The sequence below is a fragment of the Telmatherina bonti genome (assembly GCF_933228915.1).
Source record: "Telmatherina bonti genome assembly, chromosome: 14".
NCBI lineage: Eukaryota > Metazoa > Chordata > Actinopteri > Atheriniformes > Telmatherinidae > Telmatherina > Telmatherina bonti.
The window spans coordinates 20,651,591-20,669,564 of NC_136612.1; the positions used below are offsets into that span (position 1 = coordinate 20,651,591).

The following is a 17,974-nucleotide window of genomic DNA, read 5'->3' on the forward strand; positions in this document are numbered from 1 at the left end:
GCAGGAAACAGTAATGAAAAAAAAAAAGTAAAATTAATAAAATAATGCTAAAGAGTTTGTTTGGGCTTAATCACAGCACCACTTACGTAATGCTTTATGATAATTAAATTCATCTCAGCAAGCAGTGGTCGTAAATGTCACAGCATGGAGAGTCTAAAGTCTGACACAAGATGCTGTTTCTGCTTTGATTAGACTTTGCGTGCTGTGAGCACGCTTTGAGGAGAGAAGGTCAGAATAATAAACAAGAAGTCACATACATGTGCACAGCTCTCTATAAGCGATGCTCTGGCACAGAGACATCTGAAGATGTCTGTCATAACCGTAATAAGTCATACAGCACAGTTTGGGATTTATTGCAATATCTGTGTAACAGAAGAGATGAACATGCATTAAAAAAAGAGCTAATGTTTCAGAAAGAAGTCACTTTTTTCCAATACACTATTGCCAATGACCACATCCCAGTTGGGTTCTTCATTATTTAAATGTTAAAATTGTTTTCTAACTTTGTCTTTTTAACCTATTCAAGACACAATTATCCAATAGATACATTCATAAGGTGACTCTAAGCTTTAATCTAAGGGTGTTTACATTCGAATGGGATGAAAGTATAGGAAAAAATAGGTGAAAACCTTTTTTTGTTGCTAAAATATCTATAGTTTTTTCATCAATTAAACAACATAGTTTTAAAAAACAGTATACATGTGGAGCATTATGAGACCCTATGAAAATAAAGACACCTTGGGACTAAAGAAAATACTGAATTAGACATAATCTGATTTATGATTTACATCCCAAAACAATGTTGAAAAAGTATTCAGTATATAATCCAAACATGCATATGTTTCAGCAATGCTGACTTTGACCTTTACAATGGGGGACTTGTATGCCAGCTGCTGGATCAAAGTGTAGTTAAAATGTTTTTGTTTTGTGTATGCATGCATGCAGACACTGAAACTACTCACCGTGTACTCTGATCATATTGTCAGCAGAGACGTCAGTGAAATGATGGGAGGTGAGAGGGGAAGGGAAGGACAGGTGAAAAGAAACCAAGACATGAAACAGTATGACAATAGAGGGGAGAAAAATTGGAAAGGACCATTAAGCCTCAGCAAAAGCACTTTAGTCTCAGTAAAAGCACATGATAGGATGTCATTTTGTCGTGACACTGAAACTTTATGTGCATGTTTCCAATGCTTTAGACACTTTAACCACTGGAACAGACAGAAGAGTTGCTAATCCCTGATAAGCAATTTCCCTGGTTTCAGTTGCAGAAAATGAAAGAATTTGTGAGATTGTAGGCAACTCTATTGTTGTGACATTTTAAAATGTTTAGCCTTTTCCACATTTTTGTTGGATATTTGTATGCTGTCTGGCTTGCAATCCCCAAAACTGAAGGATGCTGAGGAATAACATTTCAAAACAGTGCGGCATATAATATGGTTAAAAATGAAGTTATATCCTATTTTGTTTTCCCTGATTCCCCCTTCTTAAATGAAAAGAATTGCATTGTCCTGTCAGTTGCATGTTTATTATTTTACGACATAAAACCTCATAAAAATATTTCTTTACTAACTGAGATCTAATGTGTTGTGTGACCATCAATATGTGGCACTGTATCCTAATTGGATTTAAGTTGCCACCTGTACTGCATATTTGTGGTGTGTTATTGAATGGATCAAACTAATAAGAACTGTTTTGCAGGCAATTGTGACTTAAGATAAACAAATAAATCTGACTAGTTTACAACTAGTGTATTTTATCATTTAAATGATGGTGCAGCTATGTTTCTAAAGTAAGACACAGACAATCCATACTGTTTCAGTGACAAACTCATTACAGGAGCTGTTGTTTCAGAACTGGAGACTGCTAAAATAGCTCATTGTGGATCATGCATTGCCGAAGTGGTGACCATATTATTTGTTTGCCTTTAGTGGTTGCTAAAAGAAAAATTGAACTATCCTAATTTGAGATTTGATTTTTGTTGGAATCTGCAGGTAAAAATGAAATGTCATAAAATTTAAGGAATAACTACAGCAGCTAACTAAAGCAACAAGGAAAAATAGCAATGAACAGAGAAGTCTTAAAACCACCAACTGCTGCTTTATTCGACTGTATGGTGTATGAGTTCAGCTATTTTTCAAGTAATTTTGTTCTTTCCTGAAGCGCTGTGCTTGATAGGGAAGAAAGTACAAATGTCTCCGCTTTATTGCATTAGATATAATCTAATAATATATATATATATATATATACACATATATAAAATATATAGATATATATACACATATATAAAACATATATATGTATGTATGTATGTATGTATGTATATAAAGGCCACTGACCAAACCAGCCAAGGATTGAACCAGTGACCTTCTTCCTGTGAGGCCACAGTGCTAACCACTGCGCCACCGTGCAGCCCCGTCTTGGTCTCATAATGTCAAAATGTGAACAGCATGATGAGGACAACTGTTTAAACACCAGCTCTAATTGAAACAGGACATTTATTGGTCAATTCAAGGATCACACACCTGCAGTGATTTTTGCCGTTAAGCTCCTTGTTAGAGAACAGCAACTTGTGCAAAATTTATTGAAACATTTAACAGTTGGACATGTGCATTTAAAAGCTTAGAGAAGATCACATTAAGTTCACCTGCACAGGTTTGAATGCATTTTAGGCTTGTTGTGAAATTTCACCCAAAAGCTGAATATCCCTAACTTTTTGTGAGTAGTGTACATATATATATATATATATATATATATATATATATATATATATATATATATATATATATATATATATATACAGAATTTATTTATATATAATTTTAATAACTTTGTATTTCTGTACTTCTATTACGTGCTATGCTACAATGTTTTGGTCAACTGTGACTGTTATAAATAAACTTGACTTTTTCAATAATTCTGATCACAAATAATCAGAACACACACAATGAGAGCAGATGGACCTTTACTGTCTATGCCGACTACATTCCCATTTCACAGACAATTGGTTCCACATCCTTTTGCCCTCGTTGTGATCACATCTTCCTGCTATCAGCAGGTGTACAGGGTCATGTTTGTTAAGAGCTGCAGTAAAAACTGCTGTTATGACAGAGGAAACAAGCGTCAACCATAAGAAACCCTTTTCATTTTTTGAAAAAGTTTTTTTTTTTTTTTTTTTGCTGCACAGCTGACAGCAGTGGAAGTAAAAAAAAAAAAAAAAGAACTGGTTGAGAAAATGTGCATGTGAACATATATTTTTGTAACTGCACACACTCATAGCAAGGACAAGGATATAAATGAAAGGATTACCTGTGATAGTATATGGGTAATAGTTCCATGCCTTTTCTGTGACATAGAAAATTTTGGGGACCACAGCTCTGGCCCAGCTGGGCAGCTTGCTGAAACGGAGAAAGAGAAGTAGATTGGTTAACAAAACTGAAAAAGAAGAAGGAAAAAAAAGCCAAGACGACTGATGAGGCAAGCAACTTGTGTGCTGCAGAGTTAAATTAGTCTTTTCTTGAAGTTTGCCCTGGCAAGTAGAACTTTCAGTAAGATACATCCAACTGTGTGCAGCTAAAATGAAGAACTAACAATGCTGTCACGATGGCCCCTGGGAAATAATGATTACATTGATTACACCCTGCAACCTGCAGGGGAGTTTTACCAGAGCTTGCTCTGTGACAGATACGGAGAGGGGCAGGGAAGGAAAGTAAAAAAGAAAATTACAAAGACCAGCCATGGCTCAGCACAAATGGGTTCTAAATGGTCAACTGCAGGAAAACTACTGGGCCAAAGATTTGAGAAATTACACTAAATCACACACGAATAGAGGAGGTTAGCTTTTGAAACTACCTCCCCTGATTGGCATTTGATTTGAAGGGCAGAGTCGGTGCAGACAGCCATTATTCAGTCTCATCAGAAACCGAAATCACATTTACTCCGAGTTTTTTTTTGTCTGGATATCAGGCCTTGATATGCAGCAAATAATCCTCCACAGGAAATGGATACATCCATCAGTTAAGTTGTGCCAGGTTTTATTTTCACGATGACTCTCTTTAAGTATTACATCATCCTCTTTTCTCACTCTGTTTAGTCTTACTCTGTGTGTCTTATTTAAAAGACACACACACACACACACACACACACACACACACACACACACACACACACACACACACACACACACAAATCCACAGACTGCAGCTATAACACAGTAACAGGTGGTTTGTGGGTGGAGAGAGGCAGGCTTGGCGTCCAACAGCGACTGCTCAAATTATCCATCACGTACACTGACCTCATCTCACTCTGCCCCCCCCCCCCCCCCCCACACACACACACACACACATTAACAAGATCAACCAAGTAAACACACACACACACATACATACACACACACATACAACACTATGTCAGTTTAAGCGTACTGGCTTGACTTCCCACCACAAAACTTCACCTCTCGGTACCACCACTCTCTTTTTGTCTTTTGGGAAAGACAGGAACCAGCAGTCTATTTCAGATCTTAATTGTAAGCTCCGTGTCCACATTGACTTTGTATTTTGTCAGCATTAGATATATGGGAGGAAATTCTGTTAAAAGATTGTGAAACTGCAGTCAGGAATGAAAATGACTTTATATGAAACTGAAACTTTCTGCAGATCTAAATGACTTATCAAAGTGTAGGTTACATATTTTGCTCTTTAACTGCAGAGAATGAAATTAGATTTGGAACAAATCTATGATTATTTTATAACTTTCTCCTAATTAACATAAACTAAAACCTAATTACAGCCCACTGTAGTCATCTCCAGTGAGTGACGGTTTGTGAGAAAATAAAAAAAAAAACAAATACAAAACTCTTTTACTGCCTGCTGTTAAGTGAAACCCTGTTTTTCTACATTTCATTGCAGTCTTATGAATAAGATAATGTTTCCACACTTCAGTGCCGATGTTTAAGCGGAGGGTGGGCGGAGGTGCGGTGTGGGGTGTACTATGTAGGTATGTATGAGTGATAAGGTGTGTATGATCAGGTGTGGGTTTTTGACCTAAATGTGTGATGATTTTTTTTTATGGACATTCATAATTTGTGTTTATTATGTAAAGCACTTTGAGCTGCTTTTGTATAAAAAGTAATGTACAAATAAAATTTGATTTGCTTTTGATTTGATGAATGATTGCATGTTGGCCAGCAATAGAGAAGCTCTCAATTTCTCAAAATTTTGACTTTAATCCATATCACTTTGTGTATATACCACAAATACACGTACGCAGCTTTTTAGTATTTAGAATATTTTGTTAAAGGGTCAAATAAATTTATAATTATAAAATAATTTATGGGGTTGGCATCAAGAGGTTGAAAATTAGCAAAAAATCTATCTATTCAAGTACCAGCTAATGCTTAAAAAACATTTAAAAACCACACTAAAACACAGCATACTTAGCATAGAGCACAATAATATTAGTCTGATAAACTTAAGTTTCTCCTATCTGTCAGCGTTAAAATTCTCCCCCAGCTCATCTTTCTTATTGTCTGTATTTCATTCTTTATAGTCTGAGTAAAGGAAATCAGAGCGCTGCCTGCATTTTCTCTCTGCTAGACTCATTCATCAGTCTACTCGATAAGTGTCCAGCTAGTCATATTTCTTCTAAAGGTTTGCATCTTCTTTTGCAGCTGTGCTTTATAGAAAAAAGAAAAAAAACTGTTATGGGTGATAGCAGGTCATTTTCATATGAAATTGGTAAAGAGAGTGAGGAGACTTTACAGTGGAGCTAAATCAATTGTAGCCTACATAAAAGAAAATCAAACACCCAATTTCATGCTTATCAACTTCACAAAGGTTCAAACAGTCACGGCAGAAAAACATGCATGGGAAAAGATGAAAAGGGACATTAAATTATATCTGTACATTGTTCATGTCTGAAAAAACGACTGCAGTAATGACTGCGGCTTCAAAGTCTCTTCTGACGTATGATTACAATACAAACAGCCTGCCTTGATGAGAATTTATTCTCTAGTTTTGAACAAACAGATCATTAGATGCTTCACTGTGGATAATAAAATGTTCTCTCTGAGCAGTGCTGAGAAATGAGTTTAAATGACTGCTGTGCAATCATATGAAGTGATATAATCTTATCTATATCAAATCTCTCCTGACAGCTTTATCAGAAGCAGCTCAATAACCGGGGACCTGCGCTAGAACGCTGGCGATTATTACTGTGAGATGAAATATTATAGGGACATAACGTCTCTAGCAAGAAGTGTGGGATTAGACCTTTCCAAGTGAGATGTCTTTGTTTATCATTTCAAAAGCAAATAGGTAAAATCATAATAACATATTGGTTATAATTTACTTGATCAATACTGAGGAGATTATGACTCCACACATTTTAAAACATAGTATAAAATGTCAGAATTTAAGATGTGGTAAAAACTACTAAAGACCGATGGACTATTATTGCTTTTAGTCCTGATTTATACTTACAGTTAATAAATGATCTGCTTTGCTATGTTAGGTCTTGCATGTTTTTATTTCATTTTTTGTGTGACAACATTTTGATTGACTTAAATCGGTGCCCTTATATGATGAATAAAAAACACACTTGCACAAGTGAAACATTCTATAAAATTAGTTTGGTTTTCAGGAATAAATAAGTCCAAATACACAGCTGCCAAACTGAATTAGAAGAGAAAAATGTTTTTCTTTGTTAACCCTTTAAGGCCCAACCTACAAAATGTAGTGAAAAAAAATCTTTTTTTTTTTTTTTTTTTTTTTTTTTTTTTTTTTTAAATAAGGTTTTTATTGGGACCTTTAACAAATTGTAAAAGGGGGTGGGGGATATTTACTATTCATTACCATGTGATGTGTCAAATTTATTATAGTGTAATCTTCTGCTTCCTGCTATTGATTAGAGGGCATAAGATAAGTATCAGACTGTGTTCAACAGGATTCTGAACAACGTTTTTACTGCCAAATGATGCCAAATGTCTCAGAAAATGTATGTATCACATATGATACGTTTGGCTTTATGGGCTTAAGGCAAATTATGGTCAGATCTTTTATATGACTCTATTCATTTCAGCAATTTATAAGAATAATGTTAAAGCAGAAAGCCCTCAGGAACAAACAGAAATCTCATGGGAGCCACTCAGTTTAATAGTGCAGTAAACTGGAGATTCTAACCAGAAGACAAATACTTGACATCAATTTCAGCATTTAGCTGGTTTAGTCTTTAAGGGATGAAGTCAACAAATTACACTGAGGACAAGCAAAGCTGAGGGCTGAGGGCAGGAAAAAGGTTGTTTTTCCTTGTGTTGAAGTGTGTTCATGACAGAAACGCCAAATGAATGTTTTTGTTATGTTTGATTGATCTTTTCTATGTTTATTGAATAACTAATTATTAGCTGAAAGACTATTCTGAGAGACAGTAAAGAAAGAAATTTTAGCTACGTTCACAATCCCTTGTCTGATTCTGGGTATATTCTCTTTTGGGACAGACATCAGAGCATCAGTCCAGTGACAGCCTGCTGTGAGTAGAGAAGGCAGTAAACTGCATGCTGTCCTGCTAGCCTGAGAGGCTAGGGAGCGCTATCCAACAAGAAATCTATGTTACATTATTGTGAGATCTATAAAGTCACTTCCACTTGAGCTCAAATAAAGACATGTTCAACTTATTTGAACTTCTCAAATACAGTCTTTCTCCTGCTGTTTAAGGGACGTGTCCAAACTCTGTCACTAACATCGTGATTCATTAGTTTTCGTAAGTACAGTCATGTGAGTATGAGACCAAGCATGGGACTTGCCATGCTTCCATCACTGAAAGTGAAATGACCTCAATGAGACACTCACTTGTTGAGGTAGATTCGTTTCTCTGTGAACTGGCCTGATCCATGCTCCGGATCCTCGTACGGCTCATTCTGCACCACCTCCACACCTTCCCCACGTTCACTCTGTTCATGACTGTGTTTACTGATCATGTACAGTTGGCCGATTCGGTACTGGAAAACAGACAGGAGACAAATACATTGAGATATTCAGTTGACACGAATGAGATTTCAAACAGAAATTAATATTCTTACAGCTGCAAACAAATGCAAAGGGATGGTGAAGTGACTTAACGGAAAGAAAATCCTTTTAGTTGAGTTAACTGACTCAGCTTTTTGGCTTTACAAATACAACTAAAATTTCATTACAAATAAATGCAGAAGGTAAAATGCCAAGATCACTGATTAAATGCATTCCTGTTACATGGGGAGAGTTGTCAAATAGAAAGAAAGCAGGTGGATTAAGAGCTGCATAGTGACAAAGAGCTTATATGAAATCATGACCAAATGGCACAACAACAGAAACAGAAGCAGCAGCCAGTTAGGTGACCCTCTCCCATGGTCCCTTGTGACACATCAATCAGCACCCACAATCTTTCACTCATCGCTCACTGACCCACTTGGCTCAGACAAATTGTCCCTTGAGCCGTCCTTACAGGCTGGACTTTGGAGTCACATGTCAACTATTTTCCATACATTTGGAAAACGACAGAGGTTGGAATGGGGATGCACTATGTCAGAGATTTCCAAATGCATGTGGACCTATTTCTGGCCTGGGGAAACCAATACAGCCCTGATGGTGCTGCTCTGCTGGAATGCGAAGGGGTTATGAAGGACTCAACTAACACACACACAGTCTTGCTCCAACCAAGGATAGCTGTGTTAAGCTGGTGGAAAAACAGACAAGGACCGCCTGGGATGTTGACTTGCAACGACTAAAAGCCAGGAATGAAAAGAAGAGAAATCTAATAGTGCAGTGGAAAAAATGGAGCTAGTTTATATGAGACAAGAGGCAGAGTGGAACTTGTTATATCATAATGCCAAATTTTTCCATCTGCTGACCATGAGAGGAAAGCAATGAGCTGTGAAAGAGAATTCCCAGCTGGAATGGTGATGGCGGTGTGTTTCTGACTGCACAGCTGTTGGAGTCTGGCTGAATTTTTCTGCCACAATGACACAGTCACAGGCCAGGCGGAATAGAGAAGGAAGTTGTATTTAGACACGCACAAGCACAAATGTCGGTGGAGATTTATGGCTTCATCAATCATGTGATTGAACAGATTATGTAGATTTATAGCACTGAACTGGGTTAGAGTTTCTTTTTCTTTTTTTACAGATCTTGTTTTTTTTTTTGCTTTTGTATATTGTGATTTAGTTTTATTATCTTTTGTCATTACGTTTAATCATTATATTGTTTTTTTTTTTTTGTTTTTTTTTTACCTCAGAGTGTGTTTTTATTTGCTCTATTAAGCAATCTGCTTGAAAAGGTGTTATGTAGCTAAAGATTGATTATGGCAAACATTCACTAATTTCAGCTTCTCAGATATGGAAGTTATTTCGCCTGAAAATGAAGCTGTTAGTATATTATGAATACAGGGACTCATGTTCAGATGAGAGAAGAAGAAGAAGAAAAAAAACACAAAACTAATCATTTGTTGTAAATATAGAAGCTATTCACAAATTGAATTTTTAGCATTTGCAGGTTTTTTTTGAGTTGGTTACACAAATGCTGTGGCCCGCATTGCCAAGGCTAAATAAAATAACTGTTGGTGAAGATCTTTTGTCAATCATTAAAAAAGCAAGCACTGAATGATGTTTCTTAGATTCATTTCTTGAAAATTTGTGCCAAGTCAAAACAACAAGTAAGATTCCTATTTGTTATTGTGGGCACAAACATGAGCATCTTATTCAATGTGTAAAGTAATTTCTGTTGCTTGTTAGTGATGCCTTAATCTGTCCATTCCCTGTAAGGGACCTACTGTACCTACTGTACTGTGCCTACTGCGTTGCAACACTGACACTTTGACAGCTACAGAAATCAAACTAGGTTGTTGCTTCACTTAAGCGATACCATTTTGAGTGGAACACATGGAAAAGATGGTTAAGCAGCAAATGCAAATCTCCTGAGTGGATGTTAATCAGAAAGTCAGATTGCCCACTCCAGAGGACCTCTCAGCATCTTTGATCACACTGATGACTAGCAACGGTGAATTAACAATAGGAACCATATTTTTTCCACTCTCCCGACCGGCAGCCCCCACCACTACAACAGGATTCAGATGTTTTGTGTAAACAAGGCAGCTACTGTGCCATTTTTCCACCTGTCTTTGTACGTAGCTCCTGGCTTAAATTCTACCTAAAAGCTACAACTGATGAATGAGATGCTGCTTTCATTATTGTCCTTGGAAATCTCACTCTAATGACCAGAAAGGAGAAGTGGCCGGTGCTTTGGATAGAGTGGCCATGAATAATTGCTTATTATTTCCCTTTCTCTTCCTGTAAAGATTGTAGAGCCATAGAGTAGGATCAAGGGCTGAAAAAAGGGGAAAACATGCTTTCTCTCATGTTCTGGTGTAATTGCTTTTCTATGCTACTCTTCCACCTGTCATTAGATTTATCTGCCTTCTCTTTCTCAATTCTCTTCTGTAGCGTTCCACACAATACTCAGTCTAAATATTTTTAACCTCCTTTTTTGCCTCTGTCACCACCAAAATTTGCTCTCAGCGTACTATGTTTATTTCCGTTGTTGCAGCTTAGTCATCCTCAGCACTACTACACTACACTACTACACTACAGCACTACACACCTTGAGAACCATGTTGTATCGCGTGAAAAAAACTTTCACTGCTAGTAATAGCAGCACATAGCAACTGTCCTCTAATTAAAATAAACAACACCCTAAATATATTAAGTAAGATGCAATTACAATCTATATGTATGTGCATAAAAAAAAACAAAAAACAACATATTTACAATAAATATGTTCACATTCAAACTATGGTGGGTGTTTTCTCAAGGCAGTTTACAAAAGTGGAGCTTTGTGAAATGTCCTAAACATTGTGAAAAGCTATATTTTAATAACAGCTAGTGAAATCCAGACATTATTCCATCACCTGCCTCATCCCAATGGAGAACCTTATGACTTTTTTTAAAATGCCCATGTCAGTAATTTCTAACTGTGGACAGTGTGATAGCTGAGATAGAAGGCCTTTTTGATTTGCAGTGTTGTGCAGGTGTAACTTTGAATAGCATTGAAAGGAGGACAGCATTGTTTAAGTACATAGAACTTAATTAATTTAGTTTCAGAATTTGGGAATAATGCTTATGAAATATTTAGTATTCTACATAAGTGCTTTTGCAACAGAATTCCCTAGCTTTGATGATGTTGATAAGTATCCATCCAGCCATTTTCTACTGCTTATATCAAGTTGTTGCAGCTCAAGCAGACAAGCCAGCTTCCCTTTCCCTATAGTTACCTCTTACAGATCTTCCAGGGCGAATCCTAAAACACTCCCAGGAAAGCTGACAAACATAGTACCTCCTCCTGGAGGGTTTCTCCTGTTGAATGTGCTATGAACACCCCACCAGGGTGGCATCCAGGAGGCATATTAACCAGATGCTTGACACACCTCATTTTGGTTCCTTGATGTGGAGGTGCAGAGACTCCACTCTGAACCCCTTCTGAATGACCAAGCTTGTTTGTCTCTAAGGGAAAGCTCAGATACTCTGTTTGTATCTGAGATATCATTCTTTTGGTCAATACCCAAATTTGTGACCATAGGTTAAGGGTATGAACGTAGACCGAACACTAAATCGAGAACTTCAACTTTCAAGCTTCTCAGTTCCTCCTTTCCCATGCAAGGCCGCTACAAGGTTTGCATTAGAGATTTAAATTTCCCACGCTCACAAACAAAATTCTGAGATACTTGAATTCTTCCACTGGTCCTATACTTAATAAACAGCAGTGGAAATGGTAGATGCACAGAAAAAGGCCCTCATAGTTTGTGGGTTGTATGATGATCTAATGTTAAAACAAAGAGAACACATCTGATGACTGATTTATCTAAATCATTATGTGACAAGAGACAATTATCATCTGGAAGCTGCAATCAGTGGCAAACGGCCAATCAACATGACAGGCTTGAGGTTACATCTGTGAATAAATGTCGTATGATCAATTAACTGTCAAAATTGCACTGACATGAATGAGATTGGGCTTTGTGCTTGTCACCAGTGAAAAAATAAGTGGATGCTGTGGTAATATCTGTTTAAATGTTGTTCTAAACTAATCAGAAATAATAATAAACTACATTATGATCTTTGGGAATTCAACAATAGATTATAAAAACAAAAAAACCATAGAGACTAAGAATAATGTTGTTTTATACTAATATATGTAACTGATTCACTTCTACGTGCAAATGTACAATGTGAAGCCCCATTTACAGATGAAAGCATTAAGCCTATACTGGGATCAAACTCTGTTTTCTGTCTCTGTTCTAACACAGCAGCAGGTGGTGGGGAACTGTGGTAATTGTGCCACTGCCAAGGAGTGTGTTACTGTGAGTGTAAGATAAGAATCCTCACTGACAGCACACAGACAGTTAGCAACATGAGACAATACTGGACACAATGCTAGGATGTAATTAAAATTCAACCTCAGACAGACTAATTACTGCTCTGAGTGCTCAGTATTTTAGGATAAATGACTGTTCTTCCGTGGAGATTTAAAGCATCTGTGCTAAATGTTCATTTTAATCCGTGCGTTCTTGTGTTTGTTAAAGACAGAAATGTACATGCTAAAGTATACAGCTTGTACTTTATCCAAAAGCTGCAGTGAAATGTGATGTTGCTGTAAACGGCAAAAATCTTTAACACTGCAGTAAATTAAAGTGTGTTGCATTATCAAAACAGTACCAGGTATTCAACAGCTATCTCACAACAATGTCTTTAATGAAATCCATATGTATATATATATATATATATATATATATATATATATATATATATATATATATATATATATATATATATATATATATATATATGTATATTATCAGATTATATCTAATCTCATCCGTCCATATGGTAGATACATGATTTAACATTAGAGTACACATGCTGATATAATCACTTAGCCTCTTACAGCTGAATTACACAATAAAAGTCAAATAATAAATTATTAATTGTAAATGAAGACAGATTTATTTAAACTGGGAAAGGCTGATCATTAACTTTCATATGCATACTATACCATAACTAAGCCTTATGCCTCTATGTTGTGAACCTCAGCAATGCTGTTGCTTTATGTGCATACCTGTCTATTGACATTAGTTGACACCTCATTGGTTTGCAGGTGTGTAGCAAACATGTTTGTCAATTGACAGGCAAAAAAGAACTGAGAAGAAATACAAAACTTAAGTACATCCTGCAAAATCCCTCCAGGCTTTATGAAAATTGCAACCTCTATGCAACCTCTTTCTTCATCTTACATGAAACAAGAATCATTGATCAGACCATAAAACTTCATTAAAAGCACCATCAAGAGGCCTCTTGCAGAGCTGCACAAGCTCATCATCTGGCATGTACTACATTTTGCTCAGACGAAAAGCTTTTTCATGTACGCACGGCTGATCCGTGGAGCTGAGAATTCTGTGATGTTTATATAATCTTTTATATAAGTTAAATTGGAAGAGACAATAATAAATCATGTAAAGGTAAAAAAAAAAACCAAAAAAAAAACCCAAAAACATCTGTGTAAGATTAAATGTGTTTTAAAAAAAAATGTAAATAAATCCAGATGTTTAAGATTAAGAAAAAAAGACGTGTGATGGGAAGCCTTGAGATGTCTCTCTTATGATTCTGTCAGGCCACTCAGCACTCTGGGACACGTAAATCACCATGATATCTCCTAGTTAAGTGCTTTTAATTCTTCTTCACATAAAAGAATAGAAAAAGGATATAAACAGTGATTTGATGTGACCAGAAATGTTTATGTATTTATGAGCTAAAGTGTATATGATTCTTTAAGGCTCTCATTATGTAATTTTCTTCCATCCAATCTCCAAACCAATAATATTTTCTCCCTTTACTTCTCTGGGGATAAAGTTAAAGAACACACACACACACACACACACACACACACACACACACACACACACACACACACACACACACACACACACGCACACACGCACACACGCGCGCACACACGTCACACATCACACATTGCTGTGTCAGCAAAAGTGTGGCAAGGCTGTAGAGAGTGGGCTTATACAACTGACTATGCTTTCTCAATTTCTGCTGATTCAGCAAAATGTCAAGGTGAGCATTAACTTCAAGGTTTGACGAATTCGCCTGGCATAGAGGGAGAGAGACAAATGCAGTGTAACAGGATGCGGAGAATGGCAAAGCAGTTATGCGACGTGAACCAGCTGTAGTGAATTCTGTGCCACATACATCGGCAGCTGCCACTGGCAATTTCATTTTCACACTTGAATACTTCAGGATTTTCCAGTTTAGGCCAAGTTTAAACATCCTCAGATCTGTTCATGATCTGTTCCAAAAGCAGTTTCTGCAGTATTTTCTCTGGCCATCCACATTAGGGAACTATAAAAAGGGTTATTATGGTCTCAGACAATAGCCACATTTATATTTTTAAATACTGATTCAACTTAAATTAATTGATTCAGATTAGATATGAAAACTTAAACTTCTATGGATACTGAATATAAAGACCCAACAAACTGTGTTGTTGAGGCATGTACAGAGCAGCACAATACCTCTGCTTGCTTTCTTTCCTCCCACAGGTGTTCTTGTTGCCATTTTATTCCCATGAAAATTATGGACAAACATAATGACATAAATATGATGAAAAAAAAAAAAAAAAGAAAAGATTTATCAGTGATTCTTCCATTGTAAAAAGTTTTAGCGTTGGTCAGGGTTGAGCATTGTTCCCTTAGCCTTGCTGCTACAGGCACCTCACTGCAAAGTAGCTGCAATGCCGTGTATCCTGACACGTTGGGGTTGTGCATTCATGTTTTCAGCTGTTTCTGCTGCAGCAACTCCTCTGCACCAAATACAACCAGGGTTCTAGCAGATTAATGTTTTTTTTAACTGTGTTGTGCTCTCAAAGAGTGAAAATCAAGATGAAATTTAACAACATAATAAAAGTCCTAAACCACAGACTGAAATGTTTTAGACTAAACTGTCTAAAAACCAATCTTCAGGTGAGCAACCATTATGTGTAGAAAATGGCTTTATAGAAAGACTTTGAAAAAATATTTGGTCCCATCTCAATGGAGACAAATAGTATTTTACTTGCACAACCAGCACAAATAGAGAATCTAGTAGTGACAAAAAAAAAAAAAAAAAATCGAACAACTACGATGAATGCACCTGAAGAGAGCTACCCTCACTTGCCTCAAGCACAGGAGCAGATTACATAAACTATTTCACAGACATGCTGGGGTGTAACTTATTAATGCTGATCGCTACTGGTGGCAGAAGACACACTGCTCTCCTGCCTCTTTTTCTCCCATTTTCTCAACTCCCCCCCCCCCCCCCCATGTCCTCTAATCCTGGATCTCTGCAGTGTCTGGGGTCACTGAACTACACATTATATAACGGTAAGATCACTCACTACAGATCACTCCAGCATTCATCATCTATACTCCCTGCCTTGCAGCACATTGAGTGGCCAGCTGGAGTCATATGCATGCAAGAAATGGAGAGAAAAAGAGTGTGTTGGGGAGAGAGATGGAAAAGCAATGGTCTGAGGTAGGAGAAGAAAGAGCGAAGTGGCGAAGAAATATGTTCAGGAAAGCGACAGACTGTTGCGATATTACATAAGAGGGCTTGACTGAGCATAGCTGTTTTTTTTGCCCTATCCACAACTGCTTTTCCAATCTGTACTCTCCTTGATGCATATCAGTTTCTCCTTCAGCTTTGCTCTGCACACACTCACTTGCTGAATCTTTCCCTTTTCACTTTTTCTCATTTCCTCCCCTTTGTCTTTGCGCATTGTGTCCAGTCAGGTTTGACAGAATTATTATGTCACCATGCTGTGAGAGTCTTGTGGAAAACAGCATTGAAGCCTTTTCACTCGAACATGTCTGATTTTAAATGGTTTTGACAAAACATCAAAACACATTTGATGTTTTTTGAGTACATGGCATATAATAATTTTACTTTTTGAGCACTTGCTAATCTCTGTATTTTACTCCTGTGCACTGTTATGTCAGCATTTTCTTTATCTTATATTGGATGAGTTTTGTTAGAAGAAGAATGACAATCATTAAGTCATGGACAGAGTCACAAAACCATGTCGGCCTTGGCGACAGAAAATCCAAACACAACAAGAAACTCACAAGGAACATAACATTACATCTTTATGAATAATGAAGCAAAAATCCAAAAGATGTCTTTAAAAGAAAGCCTTTTCTAACCCTTTGTCCATTATTATGAAATCAAATTGGTAATCTGGACTAAAATGAATCAAATGAAATTTTATTTATATAGCACATTTCTGATCAGTACAAAGTGCTTTACAGATATTAAAAAACAGCAAAGACTTCAAATACATGGACACACCTGATCATTCACACACATGCAGACACGCCCCCCCATCCCCCCCCCGATCCCATCCCAGCATATATTCTGTCTCCTTAACCAACAAGTAAATAAATAAGGATCCCAATGAGGAAAACACGAGAATTAACAAAGTTCAAAGCTACAATAATACAGCATTACAGAGATTCCTGCAAATCCATCTCTTACATTTTGATCCCCAAAAATCTAATTGGAATTAACTTCAATCTTTAGTTACGTTTTTCAGTTCAGGCTACTTCTATGTTTTGTGATTAAGCAACTGCAAAAAATTTCCCAAATGCAATGCTTTGTGGAGTCATTTCATACTAAACATATTGTGTTCATGTGAAGCCTTCCTATACATTAACACATTACATAATTATAAAAACAACCCATCCCTACATTACTTTTCATTTTTCATTCTTAAATCTAATGTAATTAACATTTTGTCATTTTTAAAAAAAAAAAAAAAAAGGAAAATACCGCCTGTGTGAAGGTTTATTTTTTTAAGCAGCATAATCTCAAGATTTTTTTTTTATATGTAACATCACACTGAACCACTAGGCCCATAGTCTTTATTCATGCAACTGGGAGCAATGCTGCATAAACCAGATATTATCCATTATCTCCAGGTTCAGCTGTATTGTATAATCCTGAATTACAGAACCAGCAGCAGAAAAATATCTCACTGGCTGCGCTGAGCAAGACTTCAAGAACTTTCTTCACAATAAGCGGTAGGTTTGGAAATATTCCAGCAGGGCTTCACAATACAGGCTATCTAGGTGCCTGATCAGTTAAAAATAAAACAGCAACAACAGAAGAAAACTCACGTCCACAGAAATGAGAGAAAAATAGGAAAGAAAAACAAACTGCGACCTGTTCATACTAAATTATAATCCACTTACATGATATTTAATCTGAATTTTTACCTGTAAAACTGTGTTTAAGTGGAAGTATCACATCGTAATGAACACTCGTTTTAACAATGTCACATTGCCTAGGTGGTTCGGTCCAACTGAGTTAAGTGCTGTTTGAAACTAAAGGTGTGAAAATGTGAAACTTTTTTAGAAATCCCCACCTGACTGCACCAAATTTCCTTGGACTATCCTGTTGTGAAAAACCCCTAATGTTTTTCTGCCAAGAGTGGCTAGCTGTAAACCATGTTTTTATTACACTGCAAGTATGAAGCTCAGCCTAACATGACTTTACTGACTTCTTGCTCCTGATACTTTTGTCTACCTCATTTTCCACAGCAGATAGAAGGCCTACAGTATCTCATCTGCACGCATGAGATGAGATAATTATCAAAGCAGTGCAGCATGAAATTGGTGTGGTAGAAAGAGATAAAACTTCAGCATACACTGTAATGGCTATGAGAACCTAATGTCAGTGCAAAAATAACTACTCTGTGAAACAGAGCTTGGTTTGGGTTGGCAGAGTCATGAAGTTACCATGGGTAAATCTCTCTTTATACACTGATCTTGGGTATTCGTAATTCAAGAACACAGTTATGAAACCTGTGCACACATGCTGACTCTTTGGCAATCTTGGAATCAGTACAGATAT

General features: G+C 36.8%; 1 protein-coding gene across 1 annotated transcript in view; it reads right to left on the reverse strand.

The window, feature by feature from the left end:
* The window catches only part of LOC306766059 (cytoplasmic phosphatidylinositol transfer protein 1-like), a 60,264-nt gene that overhangs the window by 10,761 nt on the left and 31,529 nt on the right, over nt 1-17,974 (reverse strand). Inside the window, exons 2-4 of the mRNA XM_079253647.1 lie at nt 7,845-7,993; nt 3,310-3,398; nt 963-970 (exon numbers count right to left, since the gene is read on the reverse strand). Of these exons, the coding sequence (XP_079109773.1) occupies nt 963-970; nt 3,310-3,398; nt 7,845-7,993 (246 nt within the window). The remainder of the gene's footprint in view (nt 1-962; nt 971-3,309; nt 3,399-7,844; nt 7,994-17,974) is intronic.